A 26,579-nucleotide genomic window follows, 5' to 3' on the forward strand; every position below is an offset into this window, starting at 1 on the left:
CTGACCAGGAACCCCCCCCAACCCATTTCCATGAAAAAAAAAAACAAAACACCAAACCAGCACCGAGAGTCCACATCGGTTTTATAATTATTTCTCCTTTGTTACAACAAACCAGAAATACAAGATTCCATTGAAACTGGAACAGTTCACAGAATGGCTGAACTTAGAAGTTGAGGAGAGGGGGGAGGCACAGACCCCTTCCCAGACCCATCGGGGTAAGTGCAGGCAGCTGGTCTGACCGCAGGACGCAGTTTTGGTTACACCGAAAGGTAACAGATGAATTTTGGACCCCGTGTTTTAAAAGAGACAATTCTATCACGCTTCGCTGCCACAGCTGTAATTTTATGTTGCTGGTTCCAATTCCTTTAAATAAACACTTGGTTTTCTTGCAGATACAGAAACCACCGGTGCCATCTGTTCAAACACAATGCAAAAAAAAAAAAAATCAAATGATCTAAAAACAAAGGAAAAAAAACCTCAACAAACCAAGGTTTCAACCTAGGTATTAACACAACACTGGCTACCAACAGAAGTTTGTGCCAAGTAAGACTGGCACGTCTAGAAGCGCTACGACTAAACCTGGCCTGTTTGCCCTGCTGAGAGGAGGGTGGTTTTTTTTTTTTGCTTCAGGTGGGTTAAACTGAACTGGTGAGCATCAACTCAGCCCTTCGGTCACACTCTGGGACATGGATGATCCCAAAATGCAGCCCTGGAGCCCAAGAGGCACATAAAGATGCGATTCCAGCACCACCGAGTGCTTCACCCAACGCAGTGTGTGCCATGCTGTGCTGCACGGTGTGTCACCAGCGCTGATGTCAGCTGTTTAACTGCAACAGATCGGTCACATTCATGTTTGGAGTACTCGGGGAAAAGAAAAAAAAGATATAAAAAACAATTAAAAAAAGACTTCATAACATATAGTATCAAAACATTAAAAGGAACACACTAAAGTCTGATCTCTTGGTAGAACAGGGCTGCTCCCTATTCCTGCGGGTCCTTCCAGCATGAATCAGGGTTTCCATTTTTAGCTTATGGGCATCGACATAACACACTAACTTCAACAACAGTCTCTCGGAACGACTTTCAGTCGTTTGTTTCCGGGTCTGTCTGAGCCATGTAAGCATCCAGCTCGGCGTCAAGGTGTCCTTTTGTTTTAGACATATAAGCATCCAACTGGTTGTCCAGCTGCTCCTTGGTCAACGCAGGACGTGCTGATCCTCGTCCCCGTCCCCGTCCTCTGCCACGACCTCCAAAGCCCCCTCGTCCCCGGCCTGCCATGCCGCGACCTTACGGTGAGACAAGACTAGGGTTACACACTCCACCAGACCGAGCCTCGGGGGTTCCCCGGGTGCATGGACAATGCAGCATCATGGACAACACAGCATCACAGCGCTTCAGCACGTCCCCGGGGAAGTCCTGCTGCATGGCTGCAGCAGCCCCGCCCCCACCCACCCAGGTTTTGCTGCTCTGGATTAGCTCCCGTGCCGCTTCTGCTTCAGTCCAGAAGCCCAGATGTTTGATCCACGACTAAGAGCTACGCTCAAGCTCCCCACCTCTGCTGCTCGAGTACCAATCCCACCCACGTGCTGCGGACTTTTCCCCTGCAGAGTGTACCCCGAGGTCCTGTGCACCCCCAGGTCAGGCACAAGCTCTGGGCGAAGTGGCAATGCCATCACCCGTTAACAGCAAATTTTTCCTACAGACACACTACTCCGGATGGAGAGGTTTTCAGGCTACTTCAGATATAGGATACCCAAGAGCTCACATCGATCAGGACGTGTTTGTCAGGATAAGAAACAGAACTGAAGCTACAAGCCAAAGCTCTCAAGAGAGGCGGCTTCCTGATAACTGTCTGCTCTAACTCCTACAAACGCTGGGCCAATCCCCAAATAACACGAGGGAGCTGCTGCTCTAACCAAACATCTGTCTGAAACATCAACAGCTGTCTCCTGCATTTCCTCTCACACTCCCTGCTTCACTGCTGCTCTCATTTGTTGTCGAAAATAAAACGAGTTCATTCACCCAAGACTTGATTCAGTTTCAGACTCTGGATTTCAGTGTATTTTGCAGGGGTTTAGGCTTTTTCCTGTTTTTTCCCCTTCGCTAATTGTTTTCTGCCTCTTTGTTTACACAGGCTCCATATCATCTGCTTTACTGGGGGGTGACAGCACAGTCTTCCTCAACATGCTGGAAGATCTCTCGCACCCCTGACTGCCACCCAAAGCATCACGCAGCCAGCGATACCTGCAGGAGCAGACAGCTTCGCTGCCACTTCCCAGAACCCCTCTCGCAACACCGACACAACCCGGGCTCTCGGTTAGGCACAGGGCTGGCAAAGCATTTCAGGGACAAGAGCCTCAATTTAGCACTACGCTGTACACTAACTCAGGAAGACGGGGGGAGGGGGGCTGGGGGCTGCATGTACGTCAGCATGCTAGCCTTAATGAGGAAAAAGAATTAAAGCTTAGTTCTAATTATTCAGCAGCAACGTGTCGCGCCTGAAGCTTGTGCGCACTAACCTCTGCCGCCAAGTCCCCCGCGGCCCATGGCGCCTCTGCCCAGACCACCTCTTCCAGGGCCACCGCGACCTCGAATGCCACCTCTTCTCAGGCCCATCCTGGGGGATATACCCCTTCCTCCACGAAGCAGGCTCTGACCTTCAATAAAGTGAATTCAAATCGGAAAAAAATTAAAAAGTTTTCAGACCGAGCAACAGCATCAGTCAGGCCATCAGAAAACCCAGCATCACCGACGCGTAAGCAACTCCCGTTCAGCGCTGCGACTGACCTCTGAGCGGGGCTCCTCCTCTCAGCAGAACTCTGGCTCCCCGGCCACCACGCATGGCTCCTCGTGGCAAGCCCCTCTGCCCCATAGACAGTCCTCTTCCTCCCATGGCTCCGCGAGCAAGGGGTCCCGCCGGCCGGCCTAATCGTGCCTGAATATTACTTTTACCGAGGCGTTGCTTCAAGCTCTTCTGGAATAGAAGATTTTTAAAAGAGAAAATCATGCAGCAATCTCAGACTTGCAACGCAAACAGCATGGCAATCACCTATCAATACAAGTGGTGTGGTCTTTTTTTTGTTGTTTGGATTTTTAAAGAATGAAATAGAGGGTCATCAGCTTTCTGCAATATAGAATCAGGCTTCAAAAAAAAAGACAATCAAATCTGCTTTGGGAGGGATAATTTGTGAAGGTCAAACAGAGAACACAGACCTTTCCTGGAAGCAAGTGTTTGTACAGAGACAAGAAAGTTGCATATTCTGAAGGAAGTTTTTTTTTTCTTTCCATTTTTAGCAGTGCTGCTCAGTCCAAATCAAAGCAGACACTTAATCCATGAGGCAGCCTACTAATGCCTTCCGCTCGAAGGTGACAGTCCAAGCAAATCCCCGAGACAGAAAGCAACTACTCCTGCTGTGGACCGAGCCTAACCTACCTCCAGCAGAGCAAGTGACATCTGTGCAGCCACACGCCATGGATATCATTCCCAGTGGCCTACTGCCCCATGCTGGCTCGCCTTCCACTCAGACTACAGAAACAGCCAAGAAAAGCATCAACTTTTCCACCTATACCATGAAAACTATACTGAAGAAATTGCCAGAACGCCAGCAGAACAGTCATCTTTGTATATCTGGCTTTTGAAGTCGTTTTAGGGTTGGTTGGTTGTTTTTACTTGGTTTTGGCTTTTTTGGGTTTTTTTTTCCCACCCCACATCATTTATGTCCAGCCGCCAGATTCCAGACACAGCTGGCTTCCCTTGGGCCAGCTGCGGCAGCTCGTGTCCTCGAATGCCTATAACGGAACTGCCAGAGAGATGGCTCAGCTGCTCACAAAGCAGCAGCTGAACCACCAGTTTACATCCCACCACTGTTAACACCAATCTGGTCTCCACAGGGGAGGCTACAGCCTCCGTAGGCACTGCTGAACCCCACAGGGAGCAACAGTGGGAAGCTCCACGCACGTCTCAAGGACAAGAGCTCTTGGCCCTCCGAAGGTAAGGTGACAAGAACAGCCATAAAAGCTGTATCTTACTACAGATTCCAAGAGTTGCTTGAAGTTATTGGTTGTCTACTTGACCCAAGGCCGTGGACAGCTGAACTGGTTCCTCCAAAATCAGTCTCTTCCGCAGCTGTACTGAGAGTTTAAGTTCTACTGCCTCAGAGTTTAGATAGTCATTCGCTTTTCCAACAGCTGTAGCAGCCTATAAAATGTCAGCCTCTCCCCTTTTGCCCAGCCTTGCTGGCAGAAAGGGATGAGAAAGCATGAGTACGTTCCACATCCAATTACTCATTTATGTCACTTACCATCAGAGTTTAAGATAAGCTGCTGGACTTGGCACTGAAACACCCCAAGAGTGCTCGCCCTTCTGCTCTAGCTTGGAGCGGTAGCACCGTGGTCTGCTCCAGCTACTCAGTAAATGTGTGTCTAGAGACACAGTCAAGTGTAAAGGTTTTTACATTATAAGAAAAAAAAAAAAAAACAAACACAGCAGGTTTACCTATAAACACTTGTGCATTCAGATGCAGAGGATGCAAAACACAAACCCAGGACTCTAGGACAAGCAATGCTCCGCAGGAGTTCAGAGAAGTCCTTTCTGAAGCACAGGCAACCCATCACTGGGATCAACGCTCCCCAGCACATCCAGGAGGATCAGAAAAGCTCCTGGTGATACCAGTATAGCACTTCAGAAAATCCAAACACTACCTCAACTGCCAGAGCAACCCGCAATCTGGGAAGAGCAACGCAACATAAACCAGGTTTCCAAAGTTCCCTGCAACACCCTTCCACGGCCTTCCCTTTTAGTTCCAGAAGACCGTGAATGTACACCTACGCCCAACATAAAAATCAAATGGGTTTAAGAGCTAAGCCAAAGGCTAGCTCTTCCCTGTTCCTCTGCAGCACCTCAATTCAGCAAGCAGAAACTTTGTGCTTTCAGTTCTGTTCCACTTTCCAGTTGTGAAAATCTGAACTTTTCAAGCTGTTTTTATTTTAAGCAGAAAATAATTCAGACTACCATTTCCAAACCTTTTGTTTACGAGCTCTGCTAGGCTAACTGGCACCACGGTCTGGTTTTACAACAGAAGTCTCAAGAGATCTTAAACAGCAGCTGCATTCCTCTTTATCAGAGCGAGCCCTGGATATGAGCATGTGTGGCAGGTCTTAAGTATTCCAGCTATCTGGAGCAGCAGCTCAGCTAAGAAATTTCCAAGGCTTTCTCTCCACATGCGATATAATGTACAGAATTGTATTTAACTAATTCTGTAGTCAAGTCACGCCGCACCACTATTTGAACTCACTGCACAGCTGCGAGGCACTACCCCACAGGTTTCAATTTATGCCCTACGCGCGCATTTTAAGCTAATCTCACTGAAGCCTTCCCATTTAAAAATAGCATTTAAAACGCACAAAACCCCCTACAGCCTGACAATGAGCAGGCCCTAAACAAACAGGGCTCTTCTGTGGATCACTGAGGTTTCTGTCAAGAGCCAGATTTTGTCTGCCGCCCCTTCGGTAAGACCAGAGGCGGAGAAGCACGCTGACTGCAGCAGAGTAATCAAAATTTAGCATGTCTGCTTAGGTCTTCTGCTCTATGCCACAAAGCAGTTTGAGGAACACACCTTAAAATGGAGCATTTATCACCGAAATGCGGAATGATAAAGGCTCCTTATATACGGAGAATCCAACACTACGCCTCAAAACCAGGCCTGCATTCTTGCATTCATAAGCAATCAAGAAATTAAGTTTGTTCATCTGTTCCTTGCCGCCAGCTGCTATCAGTGGAGTGCACCAAGAGAGGGTGGAGTTGGGGATGGGAGCAACCAGCCTCAACTGAACAGTGAGTAGTGGAAACAACCTGCAGCAATTGTAACTGCAGCTAGATTGAGAGATGAAGCACTCGGCAGATCCAGAAACCCAGAATGAGAACATTTCTCTGAAAAAATAGAGAGGAGATATGAACAGCTAGAACAAAAAGAAAACCCAACTCAATAACATTAACCAGTAAGTTACGAAGCGTTACTTAACTGAAGTAAAAAGTGGGATTTTCTGCAAGTCCCTTCTAGGTGTCTCATTTTTTAACTTTCAGGAGTGTTTTTCACAATCCACCGTATCGTGAAAAGCCATTTGCTGGTGACAAGGCATCAATAGGCTGCCCCAAAATACGCCACTTTCTCTCACCTGTTTAAGCTTCAAAGCAGCCTGGACAGAAGGTCTATTCTCCATCTGCTGGGCCAGTCTTCTGTTTCTGGCACTGGCTAGCTGCTGCTGCTGCTGCATGGTAGCCCGAATATTCACTGGCATCGGCTGTTTGTTCTTCAGCATGTTAGTAAAGCTTCAAGGTCGAATAAAATGGGTGTTTAAGTAAAGCTTTATTACATACATTTATTGGCATTTCATGGTTCTCAAGACTGGATCTCCAGATCCCATGAACCTTATGTAAAGAGTGGTACTTAGGTCACGTCATACGGGATTACGTATTCCTTGTTTTCCACAAGTGTGCAAGAACTGGAAACTCAGAAATGATGTTGTATATTAATTCAGAAGTGATAAAGCTTTAGGTTACTGATTTAAGAAATGGCAGAAGGAATGAAAACAAGCAGTAAGCAGAGATGATCATGACAGATGAGAGAGGACACTGCAGAAACAAAAAAGCAAACTGAAATCTGACTGCAAAAGCCAAATTAACCCCCAAAGATCTGAGAAAATAGTTTAGAAACTGAATGCCAGCAGGCAGCTTTACAAGAGCCACCGCCCTGAGAACAGACTGGGGTGCCTCTGGCGCGCCACGTAACTGGTGCCACAAGAAATGCCACCACCCAAGTGCGCTCACTTATAAACAGTTCACTTGGCAATTTCTTTGATGCACAAAGCATCTTCTGCCTTTCAGGGCTATACAGGAGCAGAACATACAGCAAGATGGTAAGTCTCCTTAGCAGCAACCCATCAGCTTTCTCCTGCGTCCTGGGAGCTACACAAGACCGCAAAAGAAAACACTTACAGATGAGGAATATGGACTGACCAAAACGAAACAGGCCAGCAAGCCTTCCCTGCGCGCCACGGCTCATCTTTCCTAGGGTAAGCTCTGAGCACAGGTTCAGGCTATCTCACTGCAGCACTTGCTAGAGCAGGAACTGCACACAAATGCCCCCCTTTATCCGTGGCTCAACGATACTAACGTAATTAACCCAAGAGCGATTAGTAAGAAAGTGAAACGTAACGGCAGCATCACTGTTAGTTGTTACTGTAGAACTGCAAAAGCTTAATGGCATGGAAAAGCAGAAGAATACTCAACAGAGGAAAGAAATAAATCAAGAAAAAGAGAGAGAGATGGAGATGAAGCAAAGCATTTGCCTCTTACAAGGCCCAAAACATTGTTAAAGGGCCTTTGGGCTTGTTTAATGGCCTGCTGCATGCCTCTTACAGGCCAGACCACATGCACGTGTGTCTACCTCGGACAAAGCAGCATGCCTGCTGCAGCTTAGGTAACATGCTACCATGCTGCAGTGTCAACTATATAAATGTAAAAACATGTGGAAGAAAAAGGGAGGGTGTGAGGTTTCTCTCTGTTGTTATAACACATCCCACCATATTTACGTGTTGAATAGCTTAATATTAACGGCTATGGATACATTTCTCCAAAACATTTGCCCTTTTAACCTTGAGTACCACATTTGTTGCAGTTTAAGACAGAGGTGCATAGCCATCTGCATGTTTTAGTGAGGTTAAAAGAGGGCAGAAACCACGTTGGTTTTTGGACACTGGACAGTGATAATTAAGTAAAAAAAATTCTTATGAGCTGAAGCTGCTGTTGGCTTCCTCACCGCTCGTTCAGAGACATCTTGGTGGTGCTCTTTAGCACAACCTTCGGTGCTGACTGTGCAGCCATCTTCAGATCAAGAGAACCTGCAAAACATGAGAACTGGATTTAACAAACGGCACGGAGATCTTGCGCTCACTTGACTAAACATCAAAAACCATGCCATCCAGCTCCTTTGGCAGAGAGAATCAAGAATGAGATTCTATTAATGTATTTTTAATAAGTTTTCCAGGCCACTGCCATGATACAGCAGGTTTAATAAATTGACAAGTTATGCTATCTCATGCCTACTAAGTGGTCATCTGTTTTGAAAGTGAAAATTTCACCGCTGGCAGAAATAATGCTGCCAAAATGCCGTCCATCAGTAGTCAGGATGGCACCCAAATGTCCTGTTCAGTGTGGCACCCGGTGGCACTGCCACAGTTCCTAAGCTTTTAGTATCAGCAACACGGAACCCCCGATTTATTTTAAACAGACCTATACACGTGGCAATAAAATTCTTAAGATTACTCTGCAGAAGTCCCATATGCTTTTGAAATGTTAAGGTTCTACCCTCCCATTACAACTGCCTCCACCTGGCCAGAAATAAACGATGAGGGGGCAGTTGCTATGCCTTCTTAATATCCAGTGCCCTGGTAGGCGGCTCACCCGCAGTCCTAATGCGGCTCTAACACGAGAGCCTGCCACATACCTCAGGAAAGCAGCAAAGGGATTTAAATTCAGCTGTTACCGACCCTCAGAGCACAGCTCCAGCCCGAGCGCTTTCACAGTGATGAACGCTACCGAAACGCGCTGAGCTCGAACCCACGAGCTACGCAGATCGATTTCTCTTTTTTTTTTTTAAATAATCGGTATTAAATTTACATGCTTAGATGCCTGCCCGAAAGCACTCGCCCCCCAAACGCGTTGAACAAAAGGCTTTCTTTACAATGGTTTACAGCCCATCAGTTAGAAAACGTTTTGGAAAAGCATCTTCCCTGGACAACAAGCCGCAGCGCTGCCGGGGAGGAAGCCCCGCTCCCTCAGGCCCGCGGGCAGCCCCGGCCCCGCCGGCCGAGCACCGGGAGGAAGGCAAGGCCCGGGCCGGGCCGTCAATCCAGCCTCGCCCGACAGCTGCCCCGCGACCCGGGGGGGAAAGGCCGGCCCTGCGCGCACAAAGCCTGTGCGGGAGCAGCCCCCCGCCCCGCAAAGGGCAAGGCGCAGCCCCCCGGCCCCCTGAGGGGCCCCCGCGACCTCCCTCCCTCAGCGCCCCCCTCGCAGCCCTCCGGCCAGGGCCGGCCGCTCTCACCGAAGCAGACAGTCGCCAGGTCTCCGGTGGGGCTGGCTGGCGGGTGGCGCGGGGCTGGCTGCGGCGCCCTCCGCCCGCTCCCGCCGCACTCAAACGGCCGCGACAAAATGGCGGCAGCGACCACAGACAACCTTCCTCCTCCCACCGCCCGCGCCGAGCCGGCCAAAATGGCGGCAGCCACACGTAGAGCGCAGGCGTAGAGCCCACGACGTCACCACGCCCCCTACTATTGGGCAGGGCAGCTGTGACGCAGCGCTCCTCCTCTCGGCCATTGGTGCCCCGGGGCGGGGGGGCGGTGCCGGGGCGAGGGGGCGGTGGCCGGGGGGCGGTGGCCGGTGGCGGGCCCCCTCCGCCTCACTGAGGCAGGCGTGGGCCCCGGCGGCCTGGCCGGGCTCCAGCGGGGTCGGTTCCCCGTTGTGCACGGTTACCTCCGCGATCGGGAGAATGGCGGCCGCCTGAACCCGGCGGTGGGGGCCGATCCCCCCGGGCGGGGCCTAGCCAGAGCGGGGGCGGAGGCGTCGAAGACCTGAGGAGGCCTCACGGGGCCTCCGGTCCCCGCCGCAGCCTGGCCGGGCCGCCCCTGGGGTGTCCCCGCTCTGTGCTGCGGCGGGCCCCGTGTGTAGGGCCCGGCCGCGGGGTGAGGGCCCAGAGCCGTGCTGGGGGGTCGGGGATCAGCGGGGCCAGCCCCAGCCGCGGCAGACGATGGCGCTGGCGGCCCTTCGCGGGGCCGGGCCGCAGCGTGGGGGCTGCTGGCTGCAGGCCCGCTGGGCGAGGAGATAAGAACCGGTTCCTCCGGCCCTACGGGGCGCGGTGCCCGCGCCTCCGGCGGGGCCCCCAACAAGTCCTGGCCTGCGGTTGCCCCTTTGCCCGGACCCTCGTGCCCCCGTGTTGCACCCCCATGTCCTGCACCCCGACACCCCAGTGCAGGCCGGGGTCACCCGTCCCGGCTGTGCTGTGCCCCGCGGTGGTTCGGGGCTGATGCGGGGCTGTGGGGCAGGGTGGGGCGCAGGGTGTGATGGAGGAGCCAGAGCAGGGTGGAGACAGGGATGTCCCCAGGCTCTTGGGGTGACCCAAGGTGGCTTTTCCCTGTGACCCCGTGGCTCGGGAGAGGGAAGGCTCCCTGGTATCCCCAGCAGCACTACCGGGGGGGACAGGGCAGAACCCGCGACCCTGGAAAGGAAAGAGCTGACTACGCCTCTGGCTGGGTTGGTGCCTTTATTGTGGAGCTGGATCCCAGAGGGATCCCCCGCGGTGTGCTGGGGAGTGGAGGGTGAGCTGCAGGGGGTGGTGGGGGGCTCTGCATTTTGGGGACGCCATGGCTGGCTGCTGCGGTGGTGGGGAGGGGCCTGGGTCAGGCATTCTCCCAGAAGAAGGTGTTGCAGGCCACAGTGAGGGCGGCCACCAGGACCACGTACTCCTGGAAGTCCACCTCCCCGTCGCCGTTCTCATCCAGGTCCTGCATGATCTTCTCCACGGCACCCGTGTCCTTCTGGGTCTGTGGGGTGGGGTGATGGGGTGAGCCCTGGGGCTGGCAGCCTGCTGGGACGCTGCTGCGCCAGGGCATGGGGGGAAAGGGGAAGCCCCCAGCTGCGGGGCCCCAGCATGGCCGGTCCCTACCTCCAGGAAGCAGCCCAGCTCGCTCTGCAGCAGCTCCTTCAGCTCCTTCTTGCTCAGCTTGTACTTGTCCCCCTCTTTGCCCGAGTAGTGGTGGAAGACGTTGATGAGCGTCTCCATGGCCCCTTCCAGCTGTGACGCCATAGCTCCAGCTGCGGGGAGGCACCCGCTGCGTTATGGGGGGCAGCCGCTAGCCCCCCTTGCCGTGAGGGGCAGCCCCCAAATCACAGCCACCCCCCGCCCCATCCCCTGCCGGGGACCATCGCATGCCGTGGCCTCCACTCCGAATGCTTGGTGCTGGGCAGAGTGGGGCTGTGGGGGTCTCGGGGCACCCCGCTGCTCCCCAAGGCTGGGTCCAAGGGTGTTCCTGTGGGAGGAGGCCCTGGCCACCTGCCCCCTCCCAGGGCACCCGTGCCCCGGCCAGGCCCTGTGCTCACCTGAGCTCCCCGCTGCGCCGCCCGCCCGCTGCTCGAGTGTGCCAGGCTGAGCCAGCCGGGGACGTTAAATAAGCTCCAAGCCCCCTCCCTCCGGGAGGATCCGATACCGGGGCTGGACAGCCCGGCTGGCACCGCCAGGCCACCTTCGAGGGGGCCAGGACGCAGCGTCCCGCTGTCCCGCTCACCCCGGGACGATGCGGGGGAACGTTTCCAGCCCCACCGATGCTTATGGGGTGGCGGTGGGCAGTGATGCGGAGAGTCACTTTGGGGGGGGGGGGCTGCTCCATGTCCCTCCCCATACTAAATCTCAGGTGCCCCTTCTTGCCACCCCCACGGCTGAGGCTGGCCCCACTGTGGCCCCGTGGAGCAGCAGGGTGCCAGGGGCATGGGGACGTGTGGGGTGGGCAGTGGGGTCCCTCACTGGGCCACCCCCCGGCTGGCTCTGCCCACCAGCCCCGGGGCAGATCCCGCCACCGGGGCCCTGGCTCCGCCGGTGGCACCGCCATGCCCGGGGTCTGACCCCACGGCGTCACCCGCTCGGCGCCCGCCGGCATCCCCCATCTGTCAGCACCACGGTGCCGTGCCGGATCCGTCCCCAGCCCTCCTCCCCCGGGCCGATAACGCGCGGGTATCCGGTGTCCTTGGCCTTGCAACGGGAGCCAGCCGGGGCCGGGGGGAGCCGGGGGGGGCTATCGGGTGACTCAGCCCAGGCCCCCCGGGGCCACCCGCTCCCCGCACACAGAAAGGCCTCTTGTCAAATTAAAAAAGCCCCACAATCCCAGCCCGGAGGTTGCTCCAGCAACGGCTGGGCCAAGAAACCAGATTCCCCAGCTGGCATCGCAGATGCTGATAATCCCGGCCCTGCCGCGGCTCTCGTTACGGCCCCGCATCGGGGCAGCGTGGGGCCGATCCCCGGCGCAGGCATCCCTGGGGGAACAGCAGCGGTGCTGAGCCCCCAAACTCAGGTGGGCACGATCGTCCCCCCTTTTTGGGTCCCCCCTCTACAAGGGGGCTGCTGGGAGCTGCCGGCGCAGCGTCCTGGCTTTTCGCAAGAGCCGGGTGGTGCCAGGTTCTTTATCCCGGATTCCAGCCCTAATTTGGGGCTAATTACATCCTGCTCCCTCTGTTTCCATCTCCTGCGCTCCTGGTCCCTGTGGTTGGGAAATGCCGTGGCTGCATGGCACCCCCTCTGGACTGGGGACCCCCCAAACCACTCTGTCACCTGGTCCCCTGACCCCACGTGGCCACCCCACCATCACTGCCCTGCTCTGGGGTGGGTGGCATGGGGGGTACTGGGGGGGTTGGGGTGATGTGCAGGGTCTTTGGGGGTCCAACCCCTGTCCTGCACTTGGGGCAGGTGAGGTGGCTGCAAAGGGGGTCCCTGGCTGGAGGTGGGGGGTCCCAGACAGAGGAGGAGGTCCAGGATGAAAGTGGGGGTCCCGGATGGAGGCTCAGGCTCCTGTTTTTTGTATGGGGCTGGGAGGGGGTCCTGGGGCTGGTGAGCTCCCAGAGAGGCCAGATCCAGAGCCTGGGGACAGGGGGAGATGGGGAGGGACCCCAGTGGCACTCACATGGCGGTGTTGGCGTGGAGGCTGGCGGCGGCGGAGCCCCTGTGCCCCTGTCCCCAGTGCAGCGCGGCAGCGGGCAGGATCCGGCCGCCCCTTCTGGGAAGGCTTGGCCCCCGGGGCTGTGTCGCCTGCCCAGTCGGGCAGCAGCTGCCCGTGACGGGAACAGGCATCGCCGCCCGGTCCTGAGCTTAAAAATAACCCAACCCCAGCCCCGGCAGCGGGCACGGAGCCGGGGCCACCATGCCCCAGGCACCGGCTGTGCCGGTACCTCCAACTGCCTCCTGTGCCGAGCTCCCCGAGGGCTCCGGCTGTGCTCGGAGGGGTCTGCCCCACTCTTATTAAACCCCAAACCTCCCTGGAGAGCAGGATTTGTCCAGGTGGTTCCCGAGCAGTGGGACCAGCTGGGCTGGGTGCCCAAGGGTAAACCCTGACACGGTGGGGACATGGCCTGGGCACTGGAGGGGGTGGCCCCGGGCTCTGTGCTGCTGCGGTGCCGGCCGTGGGGAGAGCACGCCCGGCGTGTCCGCGCTGGCAGATCCTCAGGACAAGCTCTTACCAAACCGGGAGCAGCGAGGGACATGCCAGGAGGTTTACACACTTCTTGGAACAGGTTTCAGCCGCTGCGACTCCCCATGTTCCACTTTGACCCAGCTAAACCAGTTGCTCCAGTTGCTGGTGCCGGGGCTGGGCCAATCTTGTCTCTCCATCCCATCGCTGGAACATGGAAGAGGCTTTTCCATCCCTGGGGTTTGGAACGGGGAGAGCCACCGGGCGCCTGCGGTGCCAGGGCCGGCGGCATTGCGATGGCACCGGGCGCCCAGTTTTGCAGCCTCAGATAACCACGCTCCCCTCCAAGGAGCCCCGATAGGTGCGGTGAGGTGGCACCTGCAGAGGGCACGGTGACCGTCCCTGGTTGGGGTCCCCAGACAAGACAGGTAGGGGACAACACCAGGACATGGGGTGTGGCGGGTGTGGGGCGGGGGATGCACCTGCATCCCAAGCTCTCGCCTCAGCACGTGGGGTCCTGCGATGCTCTGCCCCCTCCCAGGAGCGGTGGGTCCCCAAGGCTGGGTCCCCACCCCCTGCCCATGGGGATGGCCCCGAGTGGGGATCTGGGGCTCAACCGGGAGTTGCCGTTTCTCCTGCCACCTCTGATTTGGCTGCATCCTGTCGTGAGGCTGCTGCAGCGCCTGTTGCCTCTTTACCCCGTCCCATCACCCCGAATTCCAGGGGCGGCGAGTCATGGATCCGCCTGGCTCTCAGGACTGGTGATTCACCCCAAACCTGTCCCCGTCCTTGCAGAGCCTGACTCACCCCAGAGGTTTCCCAAGAGACCATCTTGGTCCCCTGACGTGGGGCTCGGCGGAAGTCCCGTCCCCGTCCCCCCGTCATCCCGGGGAGGGGGCCGGCCCGGATGGGGCTGCAGGAAGCCAATTCCTCCCCCATGAGCTGGTGTGACGGGTGTGGGGTGGGGACCGGGCTGCCTGGTGCTGGCTGGAGCCTCCCCATCCCTGTGGAGAGGTGGAGTGAGTGTGTCAGGACTCAGCAGGAACCAGGCTGGTGACAGTGGCGTTGCACCAGGGACCTCCCTGCTCTGCACCCCCAAAACACCGCTGGTGGAGGGCTTCAAGGCTGTACCAGGCTCCCTGGGACCCCACTGCCATGTGCTTGTCCTTGCAGGGGGGCTGCTCACCCTGATCTCACTCCCCATCACGTCTGGTGTCACACTGCCACAGGGATGCTGGGACACAGCCCCTGCGGCGTGTGGGGATGGAGTGGCTGGCTGGGAGTCAGGGACATCCCTGCCATCCTCCGGGCAGAGACAGTCCCCAATGTCACCCTCATCCCATGCTGTCACCTGCACTGTCCCCACCATCTTGCCCCGGGGCTGTGGCATGGGGCCACGTAGGGTCTGTCTGGTGCCAGGGTGGGGGACGTGGCTCGGGGACCCCGTGGGAACGGCGATGCTGCGGTGCAGAGCTGCTCCGTCTCCCAGGTGGAAACCTGCCAAGGCTGCCATGTTATAAATACACAATGATTAAAGGGGAACGCTCGGGCGGTTCCAACCCCCTAATTAATTTGGATTAATTAATTTTTACAAAGCCCACTATTAATAGGGATGATGTCAGCGGGTGGCTGAGTCACAACTCTCACTCTGTGCGGGTTGAGCCCGGCCTGGGGACCACGGGGCTGCTGGGTTGTGGGCTGGGACCAGCCACCATGTCGGGGCATGGTGGGACGTGAGCGGGGTGCTGGGGTCCACGTCCTCACCCCCCCTGCAACCCCAGCCCTGCACGGCTGCACTTGTGGGTGAGACCCACCCAGCATCCCCGGAAAGGTCTGGGTGATGCTTGAGCCCCGTGGGATGCTCCAGCCCAACGGGTGCCGGAGCAAACCCCTTCTGTCCTCCTGCATCCCTCCCCTCTGCCCCGTGGTCCCATCCTGCTCCCCACCAACGCATCCCCACGGCAGCAGCACCCAGGCGGTCCCACGGAGACCGGGACAGGTTCACACCAGCAGGGCTGAGCGCTGCATTTGGTCCGCTGCCCGCATGGGGAGGGAGAAGAGGAGGACGTTTCCGTGCCCGGGCGGTGTTTGTGCGTCCGTCCGGCTGCAACAGGAAATCCAACACCGTGGCAAGGGGGACAAAGTGCTGCGCTCTCCCCTCCTGCCGCGCAGGGTATAAAACCTCCCGGGGGGCCGCAACCTGCAGATCCCTGCCGCAGGCGAGGGGGGTAAGTAAGCAGTCGCTGCCTGCAGCGCTGTCTCCATCCTGGCCACTGTGTCTGCAGCGCTCACAGAACGACAGTGGTGCTGGGGATCCCTGCCGTACCCCCATCCCTTTCCTGACGTCCCCCCATCTGCTTGTCTCTGTGGTGTGCGTGCCACACTGTGCCGGATGGCAGCGGCATCACCGAATGGCTCTGCTCCCCCACCCTGTGCCAGCTGCGGGGGATGGGGACCTAGCCAAAGCGATGGGTGCCTGGGGAGCAGCCGGGCAGGGGGGCGGCCCCCAGCCCCTCTCAGCCCTGCAGAGCTGAGCTGAGACCTTTCAGACTCGCTGCACTTTGGGCTGGGGAAGGTGCCCCTTGACGCACCCCAGGCATCACCTCCCTGGGACACCCCTCTGCCTCAATCCCCCTCTCAGCTCCTCTCCCTGCAGCCCTGGGCCACTGCCGTGCCCTGGCATCATGGCCACGGGCGAGCTGACCGAGCTGGAGATGGCCATTGAGAAGATTGTCACCATCTTTTTCACCTACGCGGGGAAGGAGGGCAAGAAGGGCACGCTGACAGTCAACGAGTTCAAGGAGTTGGTCCAGCTCCAGCTGCCCAACCTGATGAAGGTGAGGCAAGGGGCTGCATGTGTGGGGTGGCTGGGGGGGGCAGCTGGGTCCTTCTGGGTCCTCCCAAGCTGGGGGGCTGCTCCCGGTACCCTGAGACTTGCAAGCAAGAGCGAGCAGCAGCCCCTGCTCCCCCATCCCCATCCTGTTCGCTGGGGACCGGGATGCAGCCGAGCCTCCCCTCGTCCTCCCCACAGGACGTCCCCTCCCTGGAGGAGAAGATGAGCGAGCTGGATGTGAACAATGATGAGGAGCTGAAATTTGGCGAGTACTGGCGGCTGATTGGGGAGCTGGCAAAGGCCATGCGGAGGGAGAAAGCGGGGAAGAAGTGACGGGGCCGGTGGGGACGCTCAGCTGCTGCGGAGCTAATAAAAGAGGTTTCCCTGAGCCTGAGCATCGCTGCTGTTCTTAGCGGGGGGCTCCTGATTTGGCCAGCCCACCTCCTCCCCTGCCTGCGTCTGTGCCCGGGGACCAGCCCAACACGAGTGGTGGCTTGGGGCTCACTCTGCACTGGGGTGGCTTCTGCGGGGAACCTGCGACGGATGGGGTCATTCCCAAATGGCCCTTGTGCTGGTCTGGCGTGCAGGGTGCCACCCTGCGCCCCACAAACACCTTCCTGCTGGGCTGTGGGGTTTAGTGGAACCCCAGTGGATGGCAAAGATGTGGCTAGGACTGGGGTGGGGCTCAGGAGCACCTCCAGCACCGATGCCGCAGCGGCCACCACCTCTGTAGCATCAATGCCTATTGTCCCTGGGGTCCTGGTGGCACAGGGGACATGCATCCACTGGCACAGCACCCCTAACCAAGCTCCCATTCCCCGCATTTTGCTCTCACATCCTGGCGTTGTTGGGAAATGGTGAGATCCCCACCATGGGATGACCCATCCCTGAGCCAGCCGGTGCCCGGTGCCCGTTCCCACACGGTGCTGGGTGGCTGTGCCGGGCCGGGCTGGATGGGGAACCATCACTGTGGCCGGGAAGGAGGCGTTTCCCAGCCCCACGCTGGCCCTGGGCCAGGCTCCGAAATGAGACGCCTTGCACCACACCGCAGCTGGCGGCGCGCAGGGAGCTCCCACTCACACCTCCCCGTGGTATAAAACCCCGGCGTGCCACAGCCCGCGCAGATCCAGGAGAGCCCGTGGAGCAGGTAAGTGGCCCATCTGCCACCACGGGATGGGGGTCTGTGCCCAGGGGTCCCACCGCCCCTCCGCACCACCCCTGCTCCCACGCTTGGCTCTGCCACGACTTGCTGCTGAGGCAGGGACGCTCCTGCTGCTGGGACATGTCCCAGCAGCTCACCGCATCCTGGGGCTTCTTCCTCACCCTGCGCTCAGTCCCGGTGCTTAAGGAGGGGAAACTCCCCCCAAGCCGAGAGCTGAGCCTGGCTTTCTTCCCCGCCAGCTCCTCCAGACCCCACCGGAGAAGACAGCCCCCCAGCCTCAGCCACCAAGGACCTACAGACGCCGCGAGGACCAGCATGGGCCAGTGCAACTGCCGCAAGAAGCGCAAGGTGCATGAGCGACGCTGCGGCACTGGGAGGGCCGGGACCCCCGGCGTGGTGCGGGGCACAGGGGTGACCCCCCCCCGGCCCCATCCCTCAGAGCACAGCCCTGGGGCACGGGGTGACTCAGAGCAGCGCAGCTGGGCCAGCCCAGACTCCAGCAGAGGAGCTGGGGGGGTGTTTCAGGGTTTGGCAACACTGCCCCGGCGCTGGGCAAGGGGACCTGGTGCTGCAGGCTTGGAGCCGCTTGAAAGCTCAGGGAACTGGGCAGCTTTCTCCAGCTCCCGTGGACTCACCTTTGGGAGCTGCATTCGCTCCTTGCAACCTCTCCAAGGATGCCAACAGCAGGAAGGCTTCTATTTTCCTCAGCTTTCAAATGGGAGGTGCCCAGCCCACTCCCCTTTACACCTGTGGAGGATTTGGCCCCGGCCAGCCGAGCCAGGGCACTGGGCTGAGGCTCTGAAGATTGCTGGGTTCTTCCTAATGGGCATCGCCTGATGTGGTTTAGTAGTGTTTCAAGGGGAAACCACAGATGCTGAGTGATTCACCATCGTTTCCCTTCAAATGCAGCTTTGGCTAATTAGCCCGAGTGGCCGGGGAGCCAGGCGTGTGGGTCAGGCTGGTCTCTGCCCCCCACCCAGCTGGGGGAAGGGGTCTGCAGCCCCGATGGGGAGGGAGAGGGGCTTCTGTCACCGCCAAGCCCCATCCTGGCGGGCGCCCGAGTCGTCCTGGGCACTGACTCATGCCGCCATCCACCGCTTGTGCAAAGGAGAGGAAGAACCAGTCTGGACGGCCGCGGCGGCCCCCGCGCGCCGTGGGTGTAGTGCCTGGAGACGCCGGGGTGGCTGAGCTTCACTGGCCCCGGGCAGGGAGAAGTCCGGGCAAGCAGAGACGGGGGGTGACACGTCTGTGGGGAGAGGTGTCACCTCGAGGTGGAGGGGTATGGCAGCTACAGGGGGTACTGCAGCTAGGCAGAGCCTGTATGGAGGGATGCAACATCTGGGCAGTGGGTTGGATGCAACATCTGGATGGTGGAGTCTTACATCTGCATGGCGTGGTGTCATGTCTGTGTGGAGTGGTCTTGCATCTGTACGGGGGGTGTGTCTCGCATCTGTACAGCGGGGTCTGACATCTGTAGAGGGGGTCTCACACCTGCGCAGTGAGGTGCCACATCTGTGCAGAGGGTCTCACATCAGCACAGGGGGTCTCACATCGGCACAGGGGGTCTCACGTTGGCACAGAGGGCTGTCGTGTTGATAAGGAGGTTTATCACATCATTGCAGAGGGGTTGAGCATCTGCAGAGAGCGCTGGCACAGCTGCTCGGGGAGTGTCCCATCTACTCGGGGGCTTGTCCTCGCCATCCGGGGGATGTCCCATCCACCCGGCGAGGTGTCCCACCGGCGCTCATCCTCTCTTCCCCGTGCAGGACTGCCAGGAGCTCACCGACGTGGAGCGGGCCATCGAGACCGTCATCAACCAGTTCCACTGCTATGCAGTGAAGGGGCAGAAAGAGTATCTGACGCCTAACGAGATGCAGGAGCTGGTGGTACAGAAGCTGCCCCACCTGGGGAAGGTGAGGGCAGAGCCCGGGGATGGGCAGGGGGAGCTGGGGTGGGCACGGGCTGCCTGCGGGACCTTGCCGCCCCATCACCCCGATGCTTTTTTCCACCCCTGCTGCAGTGCGTTGGACCACTGGATGAGAAGATCGAATGCATGGGAGACCCTGACGAAGCCAAGCTGGAGTTCGGAGAGTACTGGGACATGATGGGGGACGCAGCCAAGGGCTGCCGGAGGAAGTAGAGGGTGGTGGGAGACGGGAAGGCGCCCGAGGCCTCAGGCTCTGCACCGAGAAACGTGAGAGGCTGCTGGTCCCGGTGGGATGCGCCTGGGAAAATGCAGCGTTGCCCCTGAGGGGGCTCGTCTCCTCCCCGCGTCCCCAGCCAGGGCAGAGGGATCCCCCTCCCCGGCTCCATCCCTGCCCTCTCTCGACTCTCCTTCCCGTCAGGAAACCTCCCTTCCCATCCCCAGCTCTGGCCCGTGCCGCGGCGGGAGGGAGGTGGCAAGGGGGTTCCTGGCTCTGGCTCTGGAGCTGCCTTTCTCCGTCCTTTGCTCCAGAGACTTTGCCCCCAGAGTTGTCCCACCTCCGGCCCTGAAAACCCTCCAGTTGCAGGTCCCCCAGCCCCGGAGCATCGCAGTGAGAGGGACTTGGCTCCTTTCCCCCCAGATCCCTTGGATGTGCAGGCTCGTCCCCCCGGCCCTGTGCCCTGCCACCCGACGGGAGCCCCTTTGCCACAGTTCTGCCTTCGAGCACCTCGGGGGCCATCCCGGGCTCCAGGCCGGTATCAACACTGCCGCGCATGGCCTGGGTGTATTCCCTGCTCTGCCTCCGGTGCAGGGACTGTGGTGCCCTGCGCCTGCCCAGGTTTCGGGGTGCCACCTGCATGGTGCTCCCCCACCTGCCCCTCTCCAGGGATGCTGGCCCCTGGCTGGCGGCTGGGCTCGGGGCTGGGATGGTGGCGGGTTGTTATCAGCTTGCGTCACTTGCAACCATTTTTGTATAAATTAATAAAGGAAAACACTGGAAAAAAAAATCAGGATGGGGTGACCTCATTTGTCCTTTGTGGGAGAGGGAAAGCAGGGGCAAGGAGGGACAGGGCTGCAGCTACTGTGGCTCTGAGCATTGCTTGCTGCTGGGTTGCACAGCCCTGCTGGCCTCAGTCCGGAGTGTGCAGGTGCAAGGGATGCTGTGGGTGTGCAAGGGATGCTGCAGATATGCACAGGATGCTGCGGGTGTGCACGGTCTTGTGGGCGTGCATGAGCAGTGTGGGTGTGCGCGGTGCTGCGGTGGCCATGGTGCTGGGGGTGCGTGTGGCACCGTGGGGGTGTGTGGGCACTGCAGGTGTGCACGGTGCTCTGGGTGTGCGTGGCACCGAGGGTGTGCATGGGCCTCCGCACATGCCCCATTCCTGGGGTGGTTCCTGCCCTGGGGTCCCCATTGCAGGGACCCCACAAGCAGAGCCAGGGCCACGTCTCCGGAGCGGGTACCCTGGGGGCTTTGGGCATTTGGCTCTGTGCTGGGATGGAGGGAGCTCGGGGGAGACCCCGAAGTCCTGGGCTCAGAAAGACCCAAGAGCTGTGAAACCAGCAGCGAGCTCCCACCTGTGCCAGGAGAGCATGGGATTTCTGTGTAATTACAGCAAATTAGAAAACAGTAAATGCCACAAAGCGGTGGCTCACTGGGATGAAGCAATCAGCTCAGGCACCAAGTGCATGGAGGGTGAATAAATGGCCTTGAGAGGGTGCAGGGCACCTGCTGAGCCCGGTTATCCCCCCGTTCTGCTGCCATCGCGGGACCCTTCCTGCTGAGCTCTGTGTCCCTGAGGTGCCCGTGGGCATCCCTGGAGGTGCGATGGGGATGGGGACCCCAAAAAGGCAGAAGATGCGGGCACCTCAGCAGCACCTGCATCACCTTGCTGGGCTCTGTGCTGTGGAGAAAGAAAGAAAAAAAATAATAAAATGAACAAACCAAAACTGAACCAAACCCCAGAGAAAGATGATAAAATCCGAGGCTGGGCCAGGGTGGCAGGTCCTCCCGGGCTGGCAGCCGGCACGGCAGCACCGACACCGCGGCTCGGCCACAGGCCACCCTCTGTCTCCTCTCACCTTGGGGTGGATTTCACAACGAGAATGACTATTGTTCCTGCCTTGGAAATAAATACATGGAAATTAGGCAGAAAGGTGTGGTGTGCATTTAATTAGAGACAGGAAATGTGTCAAATGGTTGGGGTGATGGGGGGGAAAGGGGAGCCGGGGCTCCTGGATCCTCTTCCCAACGCTGGGCTGGGAATGTGCCGTGGGAGTGGGGACTCCTGGGTCCTATTTCTGGTTTGGTGACTGGATCCCCAGAGTGATGGTGTGCTGTCAGGAGGATGGCAATTCCTGTGGCGTGAGCCATCCTCGGTAAGTACCTGTTGTTTCTGGGAAGTCCTCGGAGATGGTAGGAACAGCTCAGCCTGTCACCGACATCCCGTCAGAGTATCACCGACAGGGTGGTCGGTGCCCCTCGGTGAGTCAGTGCTGATCACGCGGGCACAGCACCGTGGTGGTGGAAACGACGAGAAATGCATTTGCCCGTGCCAGGGTGGCTGCTGTGTGTGGGAGCGGTGGCTCCAGGGTATCCACCACATGGTCACCAAAGACCCCCAGAGCTGGGGCTCAGTGTCCCCCTTCTGCAGAGGGTCCCATGGGGCAGAGCTTGTCCACCAGAAGTCAAACTGCTCCTGACCCTTCAGACCCAGAGCTGGTGGCGACCAGGAGAGAGACCATCGGGGCGATCAAAATGGCTGGGAACTGTCTTGTGATGGGTTTGGATGGTACGTGGCTGCTCTGAACACATGCACACGCCCTGGATGCCTTGTAAAAATAAGGGCCTGGATGCGGTTGTGACATCTGCCAGGCACAGGAGAGTAATGAAAACCCATGATTCAGAGGTGAGCTGTTTGCCTGCAGGGTCGGGGAGGGATTCCCACCCTCCTGGGATGTTGCATCAATGACACCAGAGCACCTCGGCCGAGAACGGGTTTGCTTCCTCCCAACTGAGATTAGGAAGAAGCCAGTGGAGAGCTGGTATGACACACATCGTTTTTTCCGGGACGAGAGTTGCAAAGGTCCTCTGAGCAGGTGGCTCCTGCCTGTAATATATCACCACCTACTTTGCATCCTTAAATATGCAGCTCCCCATAATGCCCACATCTAATCTTGGCATCAAATCGCTGCGCCATTGCTCTGGTAGACATGCAGGGGTACAATTTAGTGGGACAATTAATTACGGATGTGACTTTACAAGCACAGCTACCAGCTGAGAAGAGCCTTATCTGTCCCGGTGCATCTAGAGATGGCTGAGCGCTGCGTACAGCCCTGCTCGGAGCTGGTGCTTGTGCTTCCAGGGCCCAGCAGTGCACACCAGCCCCTTTTACCCTTGAGAACAAGTGGTTTAAGTTCAAATAAATGATACCCCCCACCTTGGTGGCCAGATCCTGTGCCACACCAGACTCAACTGGCCAGCCTCGCTGGCGGTGCGTGCGTGGGGCAGTTCAGAGCAGGGTGGGGGGGGGGCATGCACCTCGGGATGGAGGAGCCAGGCTTTCTGCTGGTGCACGGCTGGATGGCGGCACGTTTGTAAACCCTGGGACCAGGCTGGAGTTACATCCTGCCTGGTAAACCACCGCCGCTGGGAGCCCACCACCCCTCCCCAATAGTGGGGTCTTTTGAGGTGGCCCCCAAACTCCTGCCGTCACCCCACAGCCATGCAGAGAGCAGCCCCTGGGAGGGAGCTGGAGCCCACCGCGGGTCCCTGCTCGCACCAACCTGTCCAGGTGTTGCAATCGCAGGGAGCCATTTCCCAGGTAAGTCCCAGTCTGGGAACGCCCTGGGAACGTCAGGGAGGGGTGGGATCCTCTTTAAAAGCCCGGCTGGACCCAGCGGTATGGGTGCAAGGTGAGGAGAGAGCGGGTGTAATCAGCTTCCACTGCCCGTGCTGCCAAATCGGTTACAGACGGACGCAGCGGGACCCCCCGACGGAGCCAGGTGAGGCTCTGAGCTGGGGACGGGCAAGCTGGCATCGGGACCCTTCGGGTGGATATTTAACCAGGAGCAGCCCTGGAACGTGCTGCTGCAGGTTGGGCGGTGGAAATCCCCTGAGCCCTTTGGCAGCACCGCGTGCGTGGAGCCGGGGTGGAGGGGACCTGCTGAATGAGGGGGGAGCACCGGGGGGAGCCGGGCCAGGGGGCGGGTGGTCTGGCACAGGGCTTGGTAGCATCCATCGGCCTCTGGTGCCTATGGAGAGCCCGGCACAAGGGGTTGCCTCTGGAAAAAGGGCATTTCCCCCGTGCTTTGTGCACGGCAATGCTGGCGCCATGGGCAGGGAGCGCTGGGGCTGTGCCTGGCTGTGGGTCCTGGCTCCGGGCACTGGTGCTGGTGAGTGCGCGAGGAAGAAGAGGGGCAGGGGAGAGAAGAGGTGGGACAGCAGTGGCAGAAGCGGAGCAGCCAGTGAGCCCCGTCCTGCCCATCCCACCCACCAGGTGCCCAGTCCTGCTGCAGCCATGCCGGCACCCCTGCATCCCACTGTGGTGACAGCGTCCCCGTGCCCCAGGCTGGTCCCGGGGGCACGTGGTGGGGCCAGGGTGCAGGCAGTGGCGGGGCCACGCGGGCTGCGCTGCGGCAGATGGGCTGGTGCCATGCGTCAGCGGTGAAGGAGCAGCCATGATGCCCTGAGAATGGGCTGGGTGCTGGTGGCGGGGGCCGGTGGCACTGGCGTGGGGTCTGCCTGTGGGGACCCCAGCGGGTGCAGGGGGTGGGTGTGCAGCAGGTGCTTTTTTCTGAGTGCTGTTGATTACCTTTTGTTGGCAATTAATGGCTTGGCATGAGGAAGGGCTGGAGCTGGAGGTCTCTGGTGAGCAGCTCTCGCGGGGCTGTGCCAGGCACAGCAGTGGGACTGTTCAAAAGCCACGCTGGTGCCCAGCACCCTACAAACGGGGGATGGTCCCGGTCCTGGGACGGTGTGGGCCTGGGCTGCGGCACAGCAAAGGCTCCAGTGGGGACAAAGATGGCTCAGAGGGCACCCAGCCATGCCGAGGCACGCAGGGATGAACACGAGAGTGCGGTGAGCCCAGGGCTGAGCCTCGCGTCTCTTGTCACCACCCTGATGTCCCGATGTCCTCGGCCCTGGGGATGAATTGGGGAGGATCAGTACAAAGAGAGAGGAGATGTGAGCTAGTTTTGGGGCAGCGGGCAGGTCCTGCCTGCTCCTGGGGAGCAGCCAAGCTGCAGACACCCTCCTGGATGATGTCCCCAGAGTGGGGGACAGTGCTGGGCCACCCCTCTGGACTTCACGCTGGCCGGTCTGGTGGCTGCCTCCCAGCCCTGTGCAGCCACTGCTGCCGTGACGGTCGGCATTGTACCCTGGGTTGGTGTAAATCAGTGTGGCTCCAGTGAAATGACGGGGAGCAACGCTCCCCAGCTCACCCCACTCCGGGCCACCGACGGGGCAGGAAAGAGTCAAGGCCGAACAAAGTGACATGGTTTCCGTCCCTGCCTTCTGCATCCTGCCTGGGATGCGGACGCCAGACGCTGTGACGGGGACCATCCTGTTGGGTCCATCCATAGGAAGGAGCTTCCTGGCTTGGGGCAGCCTGGGGACCACGGAGAGAAGGGGGCGACCCCAGGCATCAAGCAGGCAGGCAAGATTGGACCCTGGGGCATGGGGGACGCCCTTGGCTGGGTTTGCGGGGGGCTTGGGCAGGTTCAGACCTGCCCCGCCAGGGTGTTGTTGGAGCCGTGAAGCAAGAGGAGGGCTGGCCGGTAATTCCTGCCCTTGTCCCGCCGCCGCCGCCGCGCAGCTCCCAGCCCCATTCCTCCCTAATGAGCCCTGGGAACCAGCAGCCGCGGCCCTGGCACTGCAGAGCCCCGCGGCCCCAGCGCCATAATTGCCAACTCGTCCCACGCGCCAAGGCCACCGCCCTGGGGGGGCAGGTGGGGTGGCTGGCATGGGGCGGGTGCTGCGCCGGGGCAGATGACATGGAGGATTTTTGGGGTGAGCCTGTATGAGCAGCCATGTGGGGAGACAAGCACTCCACACATCGGCACTGCTGGCTTTTTGCCTTTCCATGGGGGCTGCTTTGTGGCTGCCCGGGGGCTTGTGGTGGTCCCAGGGCTGGTGGCGTCAGAGACCGTCGTGCACGCACTGAGTGATGGCACTGTGAGATCTGGCGACATGCCGCCTGCCCTTCTACCCCCTGTCCTCCGGCATGGGCATGTGGAGGGTCCCATGGCCCCCATCCCTGACCCCCATCCCCGCAGGTGACCTCAGGCAGCGATGGCAGAATGCACAGAGCTGGAATGGGCCGTCCAGGTGCTGGTGAACAACTTTGACAAGTACTCCAGCCGTCGCTGCTGCTGCAAGAAGCCGCGGCGCATCAGCAAGAAGGATTTCCGCAAGATGCTGAGCTGTGAGCTCAACCACATGCTGACGGTGAGGCTGGGGCGCGCGGGGCCGGGGGACTGGCTCCTCGTACCCGCATGGGTCCCCCCCACCCTGCATCCTGCTTTCCCCACTGCCTCAGCGTGAACAGCTCCACTCTCTCCCCCAGGACACCGGGAACCGCCGAGCGGCTGACAAGCTTATCTGCGACCTGGACGAGAACAAAGACGGGCGCATCAGCTTCGAGGAGTACTGGACCTTGATAGGCGGCATCGCCAGCCCCATCGCCCAAATCATCCGCCAGCAGGAGCAGAGTATCAAGCACACCAAGTAGCCGGCGGCATCCGGACCCTCCCTGGGGCTCAGCACCCCAGGCTCAGCCCCTGCTTCTCCATGGCTCCCCGCTTCTCGCCTCTCCTGCTGCCACACTGATTTACACCCACCCTGAGCCCCCCCTTGCCCCGGGACACCCTGGTCTCCCACGGCTTTGCCGACCGAGCCATGCCAGGGTGCCATCGGGGCGGGACGACCCTGTGGGTGGGAGCTGGGGGGTGCGAGGCCATCACAGCCTCAGGGGGTTCCTCCTTGCCCCACACCATGCCATCCCTGCCCTCACTCTCTCCTGCAAGCCCTGTCCTTGCCAGGCTGCTGGGCAAGAAGCAAAGGGACAGGCTTCCCCTCATCTAGGAAATGAGTTCTGTCTGTTCTCAGACCTCTGGGACACAGCCCCGCTGGCAGAAACCCCATCACGACCGGGACCCCCTTTCCCCTTGGAGCTCCCCTTCATGTCGGGGGTCTTTTTGGGGAAAGGGTGCCTTTCCCTCTGCCCGAGCTGGTGAAGGGTTTACCTGCCTGCACTGCCTGGTGGCTCTGGTCCTTCGGGCTCAGGGAGTGGCACGGTCCCGTCCGTGGTTATTTATTGCAGCAATAAAGTTTGGAGGAGCAGTGGGTGATGCTGAGGCTCTGCCTTCCCGGGGGGCTGCCCTGCAGCATGCCTGCACCGAGGGGATGTGGGGGGCCAAGAGGGGGGGTGTCTGCC

General features: G+C 59.2%; 5 protein-coding genes across 10 annotated transcripts; 3 read left to right on the forward strand and 2 right to left on the reverse strand.

Annotated features, from left to right (window-relative positions):
* Window positions 1–64: 64 nt before the first annotated feature.
* Window positions 65–9,280, reverse strand: CHTOP (chromatin target of PRMT1). 2 transcript variants are annotated; one of them, XM_080368603.1, is made up of 7 exons: window positions 9,102–9,279; window positions 7,818–7,899; window positions 6,175–6,328; window positions 2,788–2,974; window positions 2,520–2,657; window positions 1,057–1,286; window positions 65–414 (listed from the first exon to the last, which is right to left on the reverse strand). In XM_080368603.1, the coding sequence occupies exons 2-6, from the start codon at window positions 7,880–7,882 to the stop codon at window positions 1,084–1,086; spliced, it is 747 nt and encodes a 248-aa protein (XP_080224729.1). In that variant the 5' UTR covers window positions 7,883–7,899; window positions 9,102–9,279; the 3' UTR covers window positions 65–414; window positions 1,057–1,083. The 2 variants fall into 2 exon arrangements, with proteins under 2 accessions (XP_080224729.1, XP_080224730.1); XM_080368604.1 differs by having other exon boundaries at window positions 65–1,286; window positions 2,788–2,971; window positions 9,102–9,280.
* A 1,019-nt stretch (window positions 9,281–10,299) lies between these two features.
* S100A1 (S100 calcium binding protein A1) lies at window positions 10,300–12,842 on the reverse strand. 2 transcript variants are annotated; one of them, XM_080368601.1, is made up of 3 exons: window positions 12,724–12,842; window positions 10,719–10,867; window positions 10,300–10,596 (listed from the first exon to the last, which is right to left on the reverse strand). In XM_080368601.1, the coding sequence occupies exons 2-3, from the start codon at window positions 10,857–10,859 to the stop codon at window positions 10,453–10,455; spliced, it is 285 nt and encodes a 94-aa protein (XP_080224727.1). In that variant the 5' UTR covers window positions 10,860–10,867; window positions 12,724–12,842; the 3' UTR covers window positions 10,300–10,452. The 2 variants fall into 2 exon arrangements, with proteins under 2 accessions (XP_080224727.1, XP_080224728.1); XM_080368602.1 differs by lacking the exon at window positions 12,724–12,842 and adding an exon at window positions 11,153–11,262.
* A 2,460-nt stretch (window positions 12,843–15,302) lies between these two features.
* S100A13 (S100 calcium binding protein A13) lies at window positions 15,303–16,448 on the forward strand. Of its 2 annotated transcripts, none has more exons than XM_080368664.1 (3): window positions 15,303–15,455; window positions 15,884–16,064; window positions 16,259–16,448. In XM_080368664.1, the coding sequence occupies exons 2-3, from the start codon at window positions 15,912–15,914 to the stop codon at window positions 16,391–16,393; spliced, it is 288 nt and encodes a 95-aa protein (XP_080224790.1). In that variant the 5' UTR covers window positions 15,303–15,455; window positions 15,884–15,911; the 3' UTR covers window positions 16,394–16,448. The 2 variants fall into 2 exon arrangements, with proteins under 2 accessions (XP_080224790.1, XP_080224789.1); XM_080368663.1 differs by having other exon boundaries at window positions 15,308–15,455; window positions 15,869–16,064.
* A 133-nt stretch (window positions 16,449–16,581) lies between these two features.
* LOC308055039 (protein S100-A14-like) lies at window positions 16,582–20,148 on the forward strand. Of its 2 annotated transcripts, XM_080368614.1 has the most exons (4): window positions 16,582–17,207; window positions 17,462–17,570; window positions 18,989–19,135; window positions 19,243–20,148. In XM_080368614.1, exons 2-4 carry the CDS (start codon window positions 17,538–17,540, stop codon window positions 19,360–19,362), a joined length of 300 nt encoding a protein of 99 aa, XP_080224740.1. In that variant the 5' UTR covers window positions 16,582–17,207; window positions 17,462–17,537; the 3' UTR covers window positions 19,363–20,148. The 2 variants fall into 2 exon arrangements, with proteins under 2 accessions (XP_080224740.1, XP_080224739.1); XM_080368613.1 differs by having other exon boundaries at window positions 16,582–17,570; window positions 19,243–20,147.
* Window positions 20,149–24,666: 4,518 nt separating this feature from the next.
* On the forward strand, window positions 24,667–26,488 carry S100A16 (S100 calcium binding protein A16). 2 transcript variants are annotated; one of them, XM_080368648.1, is made up of 3 exons: window positions 24,667–24,800; window positions 25,420–25,591; window positions 25,710–26,488. In XM_080368648.1, the coding sequence occupies exons 2-3, from the start codon at window positions 25,436–25,438 to the stop codon at window positions 25,872–25,874; spliced, it is 321 nt and encodes a 106-aa protein (XP_080224774.1). In that variant the 5' UTR covers window positions 24,667–24,800; window positions 25,420–25,435; the 3' UTR covers window positions 25,875–26,488. The 2 variants fall into 2 exon arrangements, with proteins under 2 accessions (XP_080224774.1, XP_080224775.1); XM_080368649.1 differs by having other exon boundaries at window positions 24,694–24,796.
* Window positions 26,489–26,579: the final 91 nt, after the last annotated feature.

Source organism: Falco punctatus (assembly GCF_963210335.1).
Source record: "Falco punctatus genome assembly, chromosome: 18".
NCBI classification, from domain to species: domain Eukaryota; kingdom Metazoa; phylum Chordata; class Aves; order Falconiformes; family Falconidae; genus Falco; species Falco punctatus.

Excerpts from the sequence above, each read along its gene's own strand:
- CHTOP (XM_080368603.1), bottom strand. The coding sequence starts at position 7,882 with ATGGCTGCACAGTCAGCACCGAAGGTTGTGCTAAAGAGCACCACCAAG. Across the intron at positions 6,329-7,817 it reads AAGATGTCTCTGAACGAGCG|CTTTACTAACATGCTGAAGA; the intron begins GTGAGGAAGCCA and ends TCGACCTTGAAG. Across the intron at positions 2,658-2,787 it reads AGGAGGAGCCCCGCTCAGAG|GTCAGAGCCTGCTTCGTGGA; the intron begins GTCAGTCGCAGC and ends ACTTTATTGAAG.
- S100A1 (XM_080368601.1), bottom strand. The coding sequence starts at position 10,859 with ATGGCGTCACAGCTGGAAGGGGCCATGGAGACGCTCATCAACGTCTTC. Across the intron at positions 10,597-10,718 it reads AGCTGGGCTGCTTCCTGGAG|ACCCAGAAGGACACGGGTGC; the intron begins GTAGGGACCGGC and ends CCCACCCCACAG.
- S100A13 (XM_080368664.1), top strand. The coding sequence starts at position 15,912 with ATGGCCACGGGCGAGCTGACCGAGCTGGAGATGGCCATTGAGAAGATT. Across the intron at positions 16,065-16,258 it reads AGCTGCCCAACCTGATGAAG|GACGTCCCCTCCCTGGAGGA; the intron begins GTGAGGCAAGGG and ends TCCTCCCCACAG.
- LOC308055039 (XM_080368613.1), top strand. The coding sequence starts at position 17,343 with ATGTCCCAGCAGCTCACCGCATCCTGGGGCTTCTTCCTCACCCTGCGC. Across the intron at positions 17,571-18,988 it reads ACTGCCGCAAGAAGCGCAAG|GACTGCCAGGAGCTCACCGA; the intron begins GTGCATGAGCGA and ends TTCCCCGTGCAG. Across the intron at positions 19,136-19,242 it reads AGCTGCCCCACCTGGGGAAG|TGCGTTGGACCACTGGATGA; the intron begins GTGAGGGCAGAG and ends CCCCTGCTGCAG.
- S100A16 (XM_080368648.1), top strand. The coding sequence starts at position 25,436 with ATGGCAGAATGCACAGAGCTGGAATGGGCCGTCCAGGTGCTGGTGAAC. Across the intron at positions 25,592-25,709 it reads AGCTCAACCACATGCTGACG|GACACCGGGAACCGCCGAGC; the intron begins GTGAGGCTGGGG and ends TCTCTCCCCCAG.